This window comes from Pholcus phalangioides, unplaced genomic scaffold, assembly GCF_987345545.1.
Source record: "Pholcus phalangioides strain wild (caught in Gottingen) unplaced genomic scaffold, Ppha-v1.0 ptg000003l_1, whole genome shotgun sequence".
Classification (NCBI taxonomy): Eukaryota; Metazoa; Arthropoda; class Arachnida; order Araneae; family Pholcidae; genus Pholcus; species Pholcus phalangioides.
The window spans coordinates 35,130,375-35,147,543 of NW_028301596.1; the positions used below are offsets into that span (position 1 = coordinate 35,130,375).

Consider the following 17,169-nt stretch of genomic DNA (forward strand, 5'->3'; position numbering starts at 1 on the left):
GAGATTTGGCTACGGCACGTCATGTGATTCTATTTTATCCTAGAAGGACATGGCAATCATGAAAGCTCAGTCACTGATGAACTTTTCTCGATGTTTTACCAAAAAAAATTGAATAAAAACTCATCCGACGTGACATAATGCAGCGAAAATTCATCTTGTGGTCGGAGGACTATATATAAACTGAATTTTCATTCAAAAAATATTTACATGTTTTTGCAATACTTTTTTATAAGTTTTATACAGGTACATCAGACTTGTGAATGACTTATCTCCTCTTAGCCAGATCATCTTTTAATTATCACTGCTCCTTTAAAAATATTTCAGAATTTAATTTAATGAAGTAGAGATATTCTTTAACAGTGAGGAATTTAAGAAAAAGAGAAGCATGAGACTTCAGCTCCTGAAAGTTTGGGTTCAATTATAAAAAAAAAATCTGGTTACATAGCTGAAAGGTTTTATTTTTGACTTATCAGGGCACTTTTGGTTACATTTTTTGCGTGGTCTGAAAATTTTGGAGAAAAAAAAATTCAGGCACCATTCCGATTTCTCAGAATTTTCATTATCTTCAAATTCATTTATTTTACCACAAACAATTTTCTTGCTGCAGTTCTGCATACAACTCAAGGTTCAGATATAATTACACAGAAGTGTGTGTTTTTGTGTGTGAACAATTATTCCCTTACTTATAATCATGGTCAATTTTATTGATCAAATACATAGTTTAACATTCACCAAAAATGTATATTTAGACATAATAATATAAGATGTAGGCTTACACATAAAGGATGTGCATTAGGGTGGATTGAAAAAAAAATATTTTATTTGCAAATCGCTATAGTGCGGAAAAGTAGCTTCCTTTAATAAAAAGAAAAATTATGTAAAAAAATTTAAAATCAATTGACATCTTTCGGTCATGCATCGTACTTGAAGTTTATGAAAAATGACAAAATTGAACATTTTTCTTAAATTCTTTTAATATTACTTAAAATTTGATGATTGATGTGCAAAAATTTGTTATGCTTATTTTATGGTTCAATAAAGTAAAATAAATTAAAACATCATTGATATTTCAATGTTTATCGGTCGCACGATGTGTTCGAAAAACTGGAATTGACCAAATTTTTGCAAGTTTCGTTGTACAGCTCTTCGCATGCTTTGTCAGAACAAAATGACCCAGAATTAACCATGAAGAGGTGGCTGCACATTGAGTTCCACCTACACTCTATCCAATCAACCATCCAAAGTAGGAGAGTGTATGTACTTTACATTATAGTTACCAAAATTGACTAGGATTTACTGGTTTACAGTTTCTTCTATTGTTTCTTTTCCAAGTGTTCATGTTTAAAGTCGAACTTTTGCACAATGAAACTTGCAAAAATTTGGTCAATTCCAGTTTTTCGAACACATTGCGCGACTGATAAACATTGAAATATCAATGATGTTTTAATTTATTTTACTTTATTGAACCATAAAATAAGCATAACAAACTTTTGCATGTCGATTGTCAAACTGTAAGTAATATTAAAAAATTAAGATTTTGTTTAAGTTACATATTTTGAAGTTGTGGAAAAAGAAAATTCAATTTTCCTCCCATTTTGCCCAAAAATCCCACCTGGGCTGTAAGTGAACAATTATTCTATTTTATTATTCCCAATTTTATTAATCAAATACATAGTTCAACATGCACTAAAAATATATATTTAGGCATAATGTAAGATGTACACATGTTTAAATTAGATATTTTGTGGTTGTGGAAAAAGAAAATTCAATTTTCCCCATTTTGCCCAAAAAAACCCGGGTTTTCTACCCAAAAAACACTGGTTTTTTAGAAAAACCCACCCAGGCTGGGTTTTTTTTTAAAAAACCTGGGTTTTTTACAACCCTGACCTATACATGTACAAATTTGCTTGCTATAGTTCGTGTAAGATGTCTCATACTGGCCTTGGTACAATCCCAAGGTTATGGTGGGGATTTAAAAAATATATATATGAAAATAACACCTCTTTAAATCTGGTGTGTGAGACCACAAATTTTTTTAGAATGTTAAACCTGAACTACATTGACAGTTAACTAGCTACTCATGAGTGTTACTCGCTTGCTACTACTAATATCTCTGTGTGATAACTTTAGTAAGATGGACTTTTTTTCTGGATATTAAGCCGAAGTGAAAATTTGGAAAGAAAAGTCCACTGAGTCTCTGCGAGGAATCGGGCTGGGACCGATATTAGTACATAAAAAGTACTATTACTTTCTGCTAAAATTTAAAAATGAGCCAATTCTATAATTGTTGACCAAAATATATCTATTTCATTGTTTATTATACAAATAAGTAATATGAATTTTTTTCAAACACTGTGGCCTAGATAAAGCAAAGACACTATTATTTCACAGAAGCTGAGCACATTTTAAATGAGCTAGTATGGTTTTCTGTTTTACTGAATCTATCGTGATTTTCCTCTTTAAATAACAAAAATTTGTATCATCCTATGTTTTGTGTGTATTAAGAATCATGTTGTGTGGTAACTAGTTCTGACAAACAAACTTTGTTGTGATACTCAAATAATTACCTCATGAAAAAATATTTACTCAGACAATTCTAATTATATTTCACTTCTCAATGAGGGAAGAAATACTTTGGCTCTACTGATTTTTTTTTAATAGTGTTTTCACACACATAAGCCTCATGACTGCTCCAAGACCAGTCTCACTTCTCTCTGAAATATATTAGAATCAGATTCTGAACTGTACCTGACAAGTGAGAATTAGTTAGTAGAGGTGAAAAATAATTTTTTTTTGAACTGAGACAAGGTCTCTCAAAGCAAAGACAGGCCGTGACAGAGTTTGTAAATAGACCTTAAGACACACATTCTATGCGACTAAAATCTATTTTAAATGGACCTAAAAGATAGTTATGATCGACGATTAGATACTTTGATGTGCATCTGAAACAAAGTTTTTTTGGACCCTTATTATTCCATTCTAGACAGATTTCACTGTAATATGACTTATGGACAATGTTCACACACGCAAATGTACAAAAATAATTTAAATACATTTTTTAAATCTTTCTGATATTAGTTCTAACAACATACGGCACAGCAATTCTAAGAATACATATAGAATACTTCACCCACGCCCACCATATTTACTAGCATATAAGGATAATAAGACATAGCAACATAATTTTTTTCTTCCATATGTCTTTCGTGCTCCACCAAACACTTAGTAATAACGTATAAAATATACCCTATTTTTTAAATAAAATTATGTCCAACATATGCTAGTACTGATATCTGATCAATCAATTTCAAACTCAATGATGTACAAAAAACATTTTATACACATCTTTTATCTTCTATATACATGATCAGAATGACGCTGAACAATTATGATCATTTAATTCACGAAATTCTGCTAAGATATTTTTTTCCTCAAAGTTATTGATTTTTAATTTACACAAAAGCTCTTTACCCTTATTAAGCTCTTATATTTCAACATAGTTTTGAACAGAAAAATGCATGAACCTTGTTCGACACGTACATGATTTCAAAATACCTTCATGTTTATCAGCAATAGCTAGAAGTTTGTAGATGCGTCATCATCCATACTTTTCATTAAGTCATCCATATCATCTGAAAAAATATAGATCGAACTATAATCATTCACGTATATGACTTAGTGCTTTTATTTTTCAGATGAGCATTGTTTTACTTAACCCTCTGCATGGGATCTCAGTACGTAGTATGTCAGAGTTGGTGAAATGTTTTACTGCCCGATTATTTTTTTAAAATAATCGCAGTAAAATTTTTATTGCATAAAGTAGAAATTTTTTACTATAACATATGCATTTTTTTTTTTTTTTTTTGCAATTTTAGAATTTAAATTGAAAAAGATATAAATTATTTTCAGCAGAGCTGCACAAAGTAAGATTTTTTTTAAATTTAAATACCACAAATAGAGCCTTGGCATTTAAATTTCTGAAGGGTTGACTTAATTGGAGAAAAGAATATTTCTACGAGTATGTAACAAATAATACTTATAATGTAATACTTTAATTCTATTCACCTGCAAAAAACGACTCATAATCATCATCTAAAGTTATGTCAGGATTCGGGTGCTCTGAATGTTCAACCATGTGTTTCGCTCTTAAATGATTGTTGGAGTTCTTAAACATTTGTATGTTTTCTGATAAGGTCTCCTGTAACCGTAAATTCTTTCCATTTGCAGAGTATATAGCAGCTACATTCGCCAACTTCACAATCAAATAGTTGCACAGGAATTCAGCCTGATAAAACACATAGTAACCCAATAAAAATAAATGCAATATATAACATTATCAGAGAAATAATAAAACACCACCACTCTAAAATCACTACTTGAATTTATAAATAAAATACATCGTATAGGATGCTGCCAATGGAAGTATCAATATTCTGACAAGAGAAGTAGGCATGGTCAAAGCTAATTTGGCAGCATGCACAAAATTTTTTGACCAATTAACAACTGAATTCATGAAATATATATATGAATTATAGAGCAATTATTAATTTTATTATATTTTTATCTTTTATTTATAAAATGTGACTTTAAAAAAATTATACAACATAAGGAAGGAAACAAAATCTTCAAATTTTGGTATCTAAGTTTGTTTAGGTATATAAATTTTATGATAAAAACTACCTTCCAAAAACAAAAAATAATAGAGTAATATTCGATAACAAAAAGATCAAACCATCACATACTCTCTTTATAATCAAAGCAGAGAATGGTACCATATATTCCTTATACTTCTCAATAACCTCAACACTAACTTTTCCTGAAATTTCTCCTAAAAATAAAAAGAATAAATTTTCTCAAATGTTTGCAACACATATGATAGCAAGCTGAATGTACATGAGATTAAAAATTCACTTGGCATACCTGTTTCATCTTTGAAAACAGCATCTGCTTCATTGGAATTTAACGTTAAATCTGATAGAAGAACACACATCGCAGGAAATACAAAGTGCTTTGGAAGACGCTTTTTTGATGCCTGAAAGGAAAATTCCATCAGCAAAAATAAAAACTCATCAGTATGAACAATATTTTAATATATAAGGATAGTATTGTTCTAGAAAATAAAGAAATAGATATCTTTTTGCTCCACACTAAATAAACTTTGTTTTCTTGTTTTGATTTCATTGTGGAGCTCAAGTTCAAATCCTGTGACTAGCACAGGATCTTCCCTTTGAAAAACCTTGTTATAGATACCTTAACATACCTTACAATTGTCATTTCACTCAGAAAAAAATTATTAAAACATGAGTTATTAATTATTAATATAAATTATATCATTCTTAAAGTAAGAGTTTCTCAAATTTGGAAGATTGTATTGCATACTACATGTTTGGATACTTTCACATGAATACACACACAGTCAAGTTTCATAACAATCAATTCCAATACAACAACCTGTATTGGAATTGATTATTGTAACAATTGTTTCTATATAGAAAGATCAGGGTTGTGTATGGAATGAAAATATTTGTTCAAGCATAAACACATGGATGAAATGTTCTTTTAAAACTTTTGGATCAAAAATATTCATTTTGCAGACAGACAAGTCTTAACTAATCTTAGCCTATAACATCTTAAGGCTGAAGATATTAACGAGAAGTAAATTCAATCCACCTGCAAAACAAAGCTCACAAATGATATTCATCGAACTCAAAGCCACTCTTTTCATTAAAGTGAACTAGTTTAGATATAATTTAATTCAAATAAAAAAAATTAAAAACCAAAAAATTAAACAAACAATAACTATAAGCAGAATGAAAGATTCATAAATTCATTTGCTTTGATGAGCATACCTACCACCTAGAGGTTGTTCAAACTCTCATGAAATAAATGAAGATATATTTGAGATGTTACAGGGCATGAAATATCATGATTTTTTATTTAAATTAACTGAATGCTTATTAATTAAAACATCTTATTAATCATTGAGAATGTCTATTTTCTCACCTAATCTCTCGAATTTAATTCAGCAAATTAATGAATAAGCTAACAAATGAACTACAAGCAAGAAATATGAACACTAAAAATATGTGTTTATATAACAGGAAAGGTCATTGAGCCTGAACTAACCTTGTGGATTAATGTTTCTTATAGAGTGCTTTTACTCACAAGGGGCTTTCCCCCTCCACTCCCTTTAAAAGTAAATGCCTTGTGGTGACTCAGTAGAGGTGCAAGAAATAAGAACACTAAAAATATATGTTTATATAACAGGAAAGGTCATTGAGCCTGAACTAACCTTGTGGATTAATATGTTTCTTGTAGAGTGCTTTTACTCACAAGGGGCCCCCCTCCACCCAATCACTTTAAAAGTAAATGCCTTGTGGTGACTCAGTATCACATATCGTGCAGGTTTCTCGATTCACTCGATATACAACTAAACAGTCATTCAGCATCAACTAAATGAAAAAAATTCCATTGACAAGATTGTTTCTTTCATCATTGATAAATGTATTTATTGTGGTGTGTTTCCGACTTACAGGATGTTGCTTAATAATTTAGAGTTTCACAGATTTAATGAGTTTTGATTTAAAAAAACAGACCCTAGACTTTTCCACTTTTTTTACTAAAATTTCAAGTCGAACGGTATTGATGTTGATATAGCATCTATTATTATTTCAAATCAGTCATTAGGGCACAGAATTCAAGGCTTTATTCAAAAACTAATTTCTCAGTTTTTTTTTTATCAGGAAACTGTGTATGTGCAATGCCCCATTATATAATGCATGGCAAATAGTTAGTGCAATTATATCTAAGTTTAACTCCCTACATTTTTTCCCATGCACAAAATTTATAAATAGAACAGCTATCTTTCTGCACTGAATCAAGTCTGTATTTACCAGATCTTTTATATATTTTTAAATCAAGAACTTTAACACTTTTCAATAACATGCATACCATACTAGGATGCTTTTACTTCAATATCACTGACGTTAAAAAAAAAAGGAAAAAATGAAATTTAAATTTTGTGATTCAAATCGATTTTACAAAAATGAAGTGGTTTAAAACGTGTTTTTAATCACGATTTAAATCAAGCTGATTTAAATCAACATACCCTGCCATGTCAGGTGATACAATAAAAGTCCATTGGTTTTATCAATATCTATGTAAAATTGGTTATTATATTTCTATTACAACTATCGTTTACAGGTTAGAAGTGATTATGATAGTTTTTCACAACTTTTCAATAAATAACTTGTTAAAAATACTGCATGCTCACTTTCCGCACAGCCAATCTTATATTAAATCTCTTCAACAAGGATAAATCAGCATGTGTAGCAAGATCTTTTAACATGCTCTGCCATGGTAGCTTTTCAAAATGCTCAAATATTTCTTGTGAACAAATTTCCTTGAAAAGAAAAAAAAAGGTAAAAAGAAATACAATTGATAATGAACTAATTATTATTATACTTGAAAATGTGAATTTTGTAAATAGTATATAAAGCTTTCTAGAAGTAGTGCAGGACTTGAATTGCATGCTACTTTTTACTTGCTAATAATGGCCAAATTGGGTGGCACAAATGCATTGGAGGTAATTGAAATACAGCAATACATGAAGCAGGAACATATCACACTTACCAAACCACGACACAAGTAGAGCAACTAGAAATGCCACTATAACAGTGCCAGATTTTCCTATTGGCAAGAGTGGCAGCCTAGGGCCCTGAGGTCTCAAACTGTTATTTTTTTTAGAAAAGGTTCTGCAAATGGCTTTAGATGCGTATTAAAAAAATGCAAAAAAAATCTAGATGCCAGAATAATTTTTTAGGAGCTAAAAAAATTTTAAACCCAGAAAAAAATGTTTCTTTTTGACTATTCTAGGGCATAATGACCCTCTTCAATGTTGGCAGATACACAAAAAAATTCCAAGCATTTTGTGCTGTTCTCAGACTCCAACCACAAAGAAAATTTTAGGTGCCAATAACCAATTTTTTAATCGCCATGACGAACTGGGGCCTGGAATTTGTCAAGCCCCCACCACACATCACATATCCAACACAGAAGACAACATCAGTTTGTCACTGATAAAGGACAGCGGAAGTTGAATATATGACCAACCCCATTAGCTTCAATAGCTTAGAGCTCCACCAAACATAAATATGGTCCAGCTATAACCTAACGGGCATTTCAGTCATTATGGTGGTGCTGCTTATTGCTATTACTTTGTAATTGTAAATTCCCTTTTTAAAAAATCACTATTTTATCATCATTAATTATTTTTTGGATTTTTTTTTTTTTAATTCCAAATTTATATGGTTCGGCTCTGAATTGTTCAGATTCAAATGAAAAAAGATTCCATTTGTTCACAATTACTTCTGATTAAGACTGATGCACGGACCTCGACTAAGAGCCAACAAGGCTAATGTGTTTATAACTCTACTCCATAGGTGCTTTAATCAGGGAATATTACTTGACAAATATCCATAGTGTCTTATATAGTTGCAAATGCGGCTCAGTCATCAAAATTAGTTGCCCAGCAATTATCAAAATGTCATGACTAAATATACAGTACCTGTGACACTGGTTATCCAACCCGATAAAATAGTACATAATTCAAATCCTGCATTACTTTTAGAAAAATAGTGATACCATGGCTAATGAATGCCTCTGCTTCCAAAATTTTTTGACTAACGAAGATTTTTACACCATTTTTCTGCCTCGGCTAATGAATACAGATTCTGCTAACATTTTCGTTGATATGCTAACCTAAACAATCACGTTATAAGTTGAATTTTCGCACCAATCATCATCAGAAATACTGCCACTTCAGCCCAATTAATTTATGTACACATCAGAATCTTTTTGCAGATGTACCTCCACTTTCCTTTCTGGAAGTTTTTGAACCATTTCATAGAAAATTAATTGAAAAAAAGAGAGCCTAAGTTTTCAAAGCATGTGTTCTTCCAGTGCAAGATCCGAACTAAATAGTCTAAACATTCTAGGAACTCATTTCCTTTATCTCCATGTTTCAGACATGGAAATGAGCTGACCATATCACAAATGGATGGGGGACGCCTACGAACTTGATTAGGATTTTTCAACATCTGGTGTGCCAACAACTGGATGTTGATTGTGTACATAATGTAAGATTAAAAAATCTCCAGTATATTTTTCATCTTCCTATAAATTCTGATTTATCCAATCTTGGAACTGTTCATTTTACCCTTCAGCCAGTTTTTATTTTATTTTATTTTTCCTAGCGCTCCTTGGTGTTTTAAAAAAATTATCTTTAAATTTTGGTCCATATCTGGAATGAATCATCTTCATGTGTGTCACTGTGCAATACTTAACATGTACAATACTTTTGCATAGTAACCAGAGGTTGGTCCTTTAAAATTTGGGCCCCATTTTCCAGATATTTCACAAAATTCTGGATCTGAAAAAGACTTAACAAAATAAAAATTAATGAAACCATAAATTTGGCTTTTTTATGTGATAGATAAACTAGATTATTTCACTTCCCAAAATTTTACTTATTTTTCACAAAAATAAGGAAAATTTTCACAAAAACAGTCTCGGGGGTGGGAAATGACAAAGTCCATTTCGGAGCAGCAAAATATGGGATTCTGAGCAGATATTTATAATTTGGAGCAGTGAAATTAACAAGAATATTTTCATTAACCCTCAACCCTTTTCAAAATAAAACTGCACGGTCTTTTGTTATCAAACATTTTTTCGTCTTGATTTTTTTCTTGATTTTTGTTTTTGGTGTTTTAGGCTTTTGACATCTTGTCTGAAAGAGCGGCTGTCATAAAATTTTTTGCACCCGTCTATTTAAGATGATTTTTGCTTACTGGGGGCACTATTTGCTGACTTGAACAGCAGCACTTCAAATGAGCTAAAAATTTTGTATAAGTTTTCAATTTTTTTATACTTGAAAAGAAATTGTTGCAAAATGGGAGAGAATTTCGGAAGATTCAGAATTTTAGAATTTCGATTCAGCACTAATTATCTGGTGAGATTGGCGATCTGACACTCATTATTTGGCGATATTGACGATTTAACGCTCGTTACTCTGCAACATTGGTGATTTAACGCTTCTTAAAGCAAAGTTTAAAAAGTTCTTAAGCAAAGTTTCTAAACTAACATTCGTAATTCTGCGGACATGCGCTTTTTACTCCCTGAATGAAAATTTTTTTCACGAAACATCTGGATTTGATGAAATGACGATCGACTACAGTAATTTCTGCTGCTTCCAGCAGCGACTTATTTTTTAAATGGAAACAGACTTACATTTGCACTCTAAAGCTGAAAGACGTTGCAAACCATCTTCAGTTCCACGATCACGGACAATATCGGGGTTTTGTGATGGAAAGCCTGATATATAGTTTAAGTATAGTGGAATAAAACACGCTCTTCTCGGAAAGAATCGTTTCGTGGCTAGCAGGAACAAAAATTTTTTGGCGTCCTTTCCGAAATTCCGGGCATACTGAAGCAAAATTTGCTATTTGGTGCAGAAAAATACAAAAATATGCTATTGGAGCAGGATGGCGAAAGATATTAGTTTTGGCGCAGTGTGAAGCAGAGTTCCCACCCCTGCAGTCTGCACAGATCCCCTGATAACTTTAGTCATACAAAATTTTGTTGGTTACTTACTTTTTCGTAAGAACAGTCTGAGGAAATGTTCATAGTGGTAAATTCTATTTGTTTCAACACAGATAGATCTGTTCCTGGAGGCTGAAAAAAAAAACAAAATAGAAATCAATAACTACACAACATAAACCGGCTGATCATCAAAGTGGATGTTTTTTTTCCTTCTGAACCTACACTTTCTTTTACACTGTGAGTAAATGCAAGTGATAAACAAAGATTTACAAGGCCACAAAAGGCAAAATGCTCAATGAGTTGGCTGAGAAAAAGATGCCCATAACAAATATACCACTCATTAAATGCAACTAATAATATCAAATTGTTCAACATAAACTATCTTGGGATGATAACTGTGATATTTAGCAGCATGAATAGTAATTCTCATACCATAATCAAACAAAAAATAAGTTACTAATGTTCAATCTTTTAAAATTGTGAAATACTTACAATATCAGGAAGTATACCAGCTGGTCCAGGAAACTTTCTTTTCCGGAACTTGCCAAAGCTGTTCTCATTTAATCTTACATCATCACTTCTCGCTATAGGACTTGATAAATTTGGAGAACAATTCTTCAACACTGATGGAAGTTTGCTTTGCCTTTCCACAGGAGAACTGCAATACCTTCGAACCGAACTTTCACTAGGAGTAGCACAGCCTGGGGACAAAAGCAACTTTGTCATGGCTGTTGGAGTAAATACTTGTGATACCGAATTTCGACACATTCTGTTTGAATTTGGTATTGTATTTTGTCTGATGCTTTCATTTTTTTTTATGCCTGTCCAAATATTTGGTTCGATAGATGAGTATGTTGAAGTATTTCTTAAATTATTACATTGACTACCCACCTTCTTGAACAGCTGTGAATGTGTTTTTGCATCAGAAGAACCATCTAGAACTTTTTTACTGATCTCACCAACAGGAAATGTTTCTAATGAGCCATCAGAAATATTTTCTTCACAGCTAGGATCTTTCACAGGATTCTTTGAAACATTTGTAGTTCTTTCTTCTAAATCACAGTCAAACATTTCCTGACAATCATCATCGAAGTCAATATCAAATGCAGTCTCATAATCATCTAGAGACGACTCGAGTGTCGGCTTAGAAATCACATTATTTTTCTTTTCAGCATCAGTTAGGTTATTAACTATAAAGCTTGAATCTTCATGAGTTATGTTATCTTTCCTTTTAAGTTCAGGAGATGATTCTGTTTTCTTGGGTTCGCCTGATGTCTTATAGGAAAACTTACTGAGATAAGACAATAATGCTTTTGGAGAGTTTCCTGAATTTTTTTTAGCATAAGAATTCTCTGTATTCAACTTTTCCTGATTTTGGACATCTTCGGTTGGATCAACAGAATGTGATTTTCTAACTTTGTATTCAGGTCTCTCTTGACTACTAAATGCAATGTTTTCATTAATGGCCTCTCTGTCTGAAGTGAAAGATGAAACCCCTAATAATTCTCCCAACTTCTCAAAACATCCACCACTACTCATAAAAGAGCATTCAGGTTCTCCATTGCCAAATGGCCCATCACTGTTCTTACTGTAAATAGGCTGTGAATCGGTCCTTCTACTGAACAATCCGTGATTATTGCCTGCATTCATTGCAGCTGAACATGAAGTTGGAAGAGCATCCTAAATGTAGATGGCATGGGGGGGGGGGGTGAAATCCATATTAATAAAATGCAACAGACCACAAAAAAAACATTAATATTAGAATGATGACCCACAATTCAGTTATGATTAATATCATGCAAGAAATTGTTTAAAGAAGCGGTACAAAGAATCTTGAATCCAAAGTAGTTAAAAAAGTAGTTTGAGTAGTTTTTAAAAGTTGTTACATAGCAAACAATTATGTTTACATCTGCAACAGCCATTTTCAGTTGATAACACAAATCAAATTTGAACAAATAATGTTTTTTCCTCACAATGATCTGAAAAATTCCAATCAAGAATGTTTTAACTCATCAGTGGTAATTGAATGTTTTGTTCAAGCTTAATGTGTGAAGGGGCCAGTACAGCAGCGGAGCGCAAGTGGCATGGTGGTAAGATGTTCGTCTACCATCGTGAAGGTTGTTGTCAGGGTCCCGGGTTCGAACCCAAGGGAGGATATAGATATTTTCCCTAACGAACTCGAGGCGACCACCGATAGACAGCGCCTTCACTTCCAACCCATCTCACTAATGGCAGTATATTGCATATGGCCAGAGTTGGTGTTTGGTGAAGTAGTAGAGCAGCAGTGCACCTGACCCAATGGGGTGTTCCCAAAAACGCATCAATTCCTGCAACATGAGTAGACTAGTTTTGCCCGAAGATGGATATGGTATACACCAGGGGTACACAACCTTTTTAGTCCACAGGAAAGATATATGCAGACTGAAATTCTGAAACTCGCAGGCCAGAAAATATTATAAATAGAGTGACCTGTATTTTAAGCAACATTTCCCTAATTTTTGTCATCCCAACTTTTTCATGAAATATCCTGCTTTTCCCCCCTTATTTTCAATGAACCTTACTAGAATTTTTGAGATCAAAAATCATATTTTCATGGCATAAATTATTCACTTAAATTGTTTCTTGGGCTATAATATGCAACTTTGCCTGCCTTTGACAATGTTTTTGGTTGTGAGTGACAACTTTACTTGCCTTTGATGATTTTCGGGCTGTAGTTGGCAAATTGACTCGCCCTTGACAATTTCTTAGCTGTAATTGATTATTTCACTAGCCTTTGAGAATTTTTTGGGCTGTACTTGATAGCCTTATTTGCCTTTGAAAACTTTTTGGCTATGATTAGTAACTTTACTAGCCTTTGACAAATTTTTTTTGGCTGTGATTGACAATTTCCCCTTTAAAAACTTCTTGGCTGTAATTGGCAATTTTACTAGACTTTGACAACTTTTTTGGGCAACTTTATGCAATATTGACAACTTTGCTTACCTTTAAATATTTCTTGGCTATAATTAGTAACTTTAATCGCTTTGGCAATTTATTTTGCCAATAGTTGGTGATAACCCGTATACATTGTGATTTCCCATATTTTTATAAAAGGAATATAGTCAGCTTAGGCATTTATTGTGTTGAGTGTATTTATACTTTTCTACTCGAACACTTGGGGCTAGCGAGATGTGTCCTATAAATTTACTTACAACCAGGAAATCTCGAGCTATGGGCCATGGCCCACCCTGAATTCACAGGGGCTTCCTAGGGTCGTCAAGATCTCATTACAGCCAGGGGTTCCACAGCTATGGTTCGACTGAAACACGATTCTGAGGGGCAAGCGAGATGTATCCTATAAATTTACTTAAAGCCAAGAAATCTCGAGATATGGGTCAGGACCCACACACTAAATTAACAGGGGCTACCGAAAAAAGATGCCGTACGGATCCACTTGAGCTATGGGTCACGACCTATGTTTGATTCACTGGAATTTCCGAAAAGGGGGGGGTCCTACGAATCTATTGCTACACCATAACATTACTTACACTCTGCACATTAAAACGTTTCGATGCACGTCCAGCTGGTAAATACATAATCAAGGCCCGTTATTCAGCTTCAAATAAATATCAGGGCTGAAATGAATTCCTTTCACACACAATTTAAAGAAAATCTCTGAAGATTTATAGAAACCTGACTTGATGACAAATACTTTGTTTTCAAACTGTGCGGCAATGTCGGTTATTAACACGAATCCATATGTCACGTTTTTCAATACAATTTGGCGAATTATTCCTTGGCGAGGTTTTTGATTGGGTTAAAATAAAAGAAATCTATACTCATCACTTCTCTCTGATAATTGGCAAATATTCGCAATATAAGATACATTTGGCTCAATGTCCTGTTTTTGAATCCATAAAGTATGGTCAGATAAATTATTTATGTTGGAATATTTCCTCTCACACTCAAAATACATAATCCAACAAAAGTTCAGGATTGCGCTTTTTTAAAAACTAAAATCTGGTTTTTTTTTTAAAGAAAAACTTTAAAAATCATCAATCGCGAGACCAGATTTCCCCACTATGATCAGTGTGTTATTAACATCTAGTAATCTAGGCAAGTCAAGTCACTCTGTAGGAAGGAGGAGCCAGATAAGAAATCTTGCATTTGATTGGATGGTGCATTGAATGTTATGATCATTTTTCCCGCGCTCAGCACATTTCCCGCTCGATGTTCATAGAGTGAGTAGTGTTTATTGAACTTCGCTACATAAATTCAGACGCGACTTAGTTAAGAGTTTTAATATCATTACAGCGGTGTTAGAGTGCATGTTAATTTCAGATTCCTCGGATAGGGAGTGGAAATAATTATGGATATCGCCAAGCAGTGTCCTCTCGACTTCCAAGTTAGAAAGAACTTGCGAAAATCTCGATGTAAAAGCAACTTAGAAAGTGAAAATTCTCCTCCGAAGAATCGAAAAAATCTCGGTGTGAAGAGAAATCTCTTTGAAAACTCAAGTGAGAATAAAACACCGAGAAGTATCGAAAATGTTGAGAACAATCTTCCTACAAACCTCGAATCTCCAAAGAAGATTTTAAAGTTGAGTAAACAAGACTCAAGTATGTTGACTGCTGCGAAACAAGTGTTTCACACAAGCCTGCCCTCTAGACTCGTTGGAAGACATGAAGAAATCTCGAGTATCGCTCATTTGTTGCAAAAACATCTCTCCCAGCGAAAGTCTGTCAGCGTATACATCTCTGGCGCGCCAGGAACAGGTAAAACAAGTTCTTTAATGCATGTTTTGAAAAACATGGACTTCGAATTTCAGTTGGTTTTTGTGAACTGTATGACTCTAAATTCATCGCAGAGTATATATAAGTTTATCGCTGGTGAGCTCGATGTGACCGGTACTGGTTCGAAAGACATTGAGAAATGTATTAAAAACTATCTTGTCGAGTCCAGGCATATGACTGTTATCGTTCTCGATGAGATTGATCACTTGGACAGTAAAGGTCAAGAAGTGCTGTATTCCTTGTTTGAGTGGCCTCAGATACCGAATTCCAAGTTGATTTTAGTGGGTGTTGCTAATGCCTTGGACCTAACTGATCGTGTGTTGCCCAGGTTGCAAGCTTATAATTATGATCCCATACTGATGCATTTCAAGCCTTACAGCCATCAGCAAATTGCAGATATTCTTGCAGATCGTCTCAAAGATCTTCAGAACTCGAATACTATCATCAGGCCAAGTGCTATCCAGCTTTGTGCAAGGAAAATTGGTGCATGTACGGGAGATATACGCAAAGCGTTACAAGTATGCCGAAGAGCTATTGAGCTGGCTGAGAAGCAGGTGAAGTCTCAGCGCATCCTCTCCGCTACTTCCAATAACAGTCCAGTTCAAAATTCAGTTGTAACAGTAGAGTTGTCACATATTAACGCTGTCCTGAATGCCATCTATGGTTCTCGAATGCAAATGTCTAGTCCGTTGCAGGGCAATAAAACTGTGACTCTTCCGTTGCAACAGGTGATTCTTCTGTGCTGTTTGATTCTGATGAAGAAATTGGTCAAAAGTAAGGACATGAGCCTGGGAAAATTGTATGAGGTTTACAAGAAAGTGTGTAAGAAGCGAAAGATTTCCGAAGTGTCTGAGAGTGAATTTTACAGCCTGTGTCAACTTGTTGAAGTGAGGGGTTTTATTCACCTCAGTAGAAATAAAGTGTTGAGAATGACCAAAGTTGTTCTTAAAATTGATGAAAAAGAGGCAGAACACATTTTGCAAGATAAAAATTTATTGGTATCAATTCTATCTGATGAATCTGTTGTGCATGTCAAATAGATGCACGTAGGAGAATGTCTTGTTTTGTATTTGTTGCTTTGTCAGATTCCTATGAAACCTTGAAGTATGATTGATAATTTGTTTTATTACCTAGTGATATTGACAAAGGTTTTGTCGTATTAATTTGACGATTACAATTTGTTTTTTGATGAATTTTTTTTAAGGTTGATTTTTCTATTTTATTTATGAACTATTATGAAATTTTAGACCGAAGTAGATTTCACTGGAAAATATAAATTTTAACTGTACTTGAGCATTTATATTGATTTTAAAGTATGGGCTTTTTACATTTTATATTCAATTTAAATTTCATCCATATTTTTTTATTAGAGTTTAATTTCAGTGCATTAAAATTTGAAAAGTTTAGTTTTTTCTCTGTTTCTGCTTGAATTTCCTCTTTTTGTCTATAAGTTTTTCAGAGTACAGTAACAGATGTTCCTGCATAAATATTTGCTCTTCAAATTAAACTGTTTTTGATCACAAAAATTAATCTTTGTAACTTAGAATAAAATTTTCTCTGAGTTGGTCTGTTGTGAACATCAACACGATATTACTATCAAACATAACTATAGCAAGTCTGTAGTATATTGGCAGTTTACAATCAGTGAAACTTGCCATTATGAACAAATTTCAGTTTTTTGTACTGTACAAACATACAAATTGAAAATACAAAAATTTACTCTTCTCTTTTATTTTGAATTTTGCTGAAATATGTATCTAGAGAGCTTGTGCCTACACGATTGTACGACATTCTGCAC

The 17,169-nt window shown here is 33.1% G+C and overlaps 2 protein-coding genes across 2 annotated transcripts; one reads left to right on the plus strand and one right to left on the minus strand.

Annotated features, from left to right (window-relative positions):
* Nucleotides 1–3,320: 3,320 nt before the first annotated feature.
* Nucleotides 3,321–14,339, minus strand: LOC149088461 (uncharacterized). Its single transcript, XM_089247557.1, has 8 exons — nucleotides 14,127–14,339; nucleotides 11,092–12,279; nucleotides 10,651–10,731; nucleotides 7,274–7,402; nucleotides 4,921–5,032; nucleotides 4,743–4,828; nucleotides 4,066–4,285; nucleotides 3,321–3,632 (listed from the first exon to the last, which is right to left on the minus strand). The coding sequence occupies exons 1-8, from the start codon at nucleotides 14,172–14,174 to the stop codon at nucleotides 3,577–3,579; spliced, it is 1,920 nt and encodes a 639-aa protein (XP_089103683.1). The 5' UTR covers nucleotides 14,175–14,339; the 3' UTR covers nucleotides 3,321–3,576.
* A 439-nt stretch (nucleotides 14,340–14,778) lies between these two features.
* Cdc6 (Cell division cycle 6) lies at nucleotides 14,779–16,770 on the plus strand. Its single transcript, XM_089247558.1, has one exon. The coding sequence runs from the start codon at nucleotides 14,948–14,950 to the stop codon at nucleotides 16,409–16,411; it is 1,464 nt and encodes a 487-aa protein (XP_089103684.1). The 5' UTR covers nucleotides 14,779–14,947; the 3' UTR covers nucleotides 16,412–16,770.
* Nucleotides 16,771–17,169: the final 399 nt, after the last annotated feature.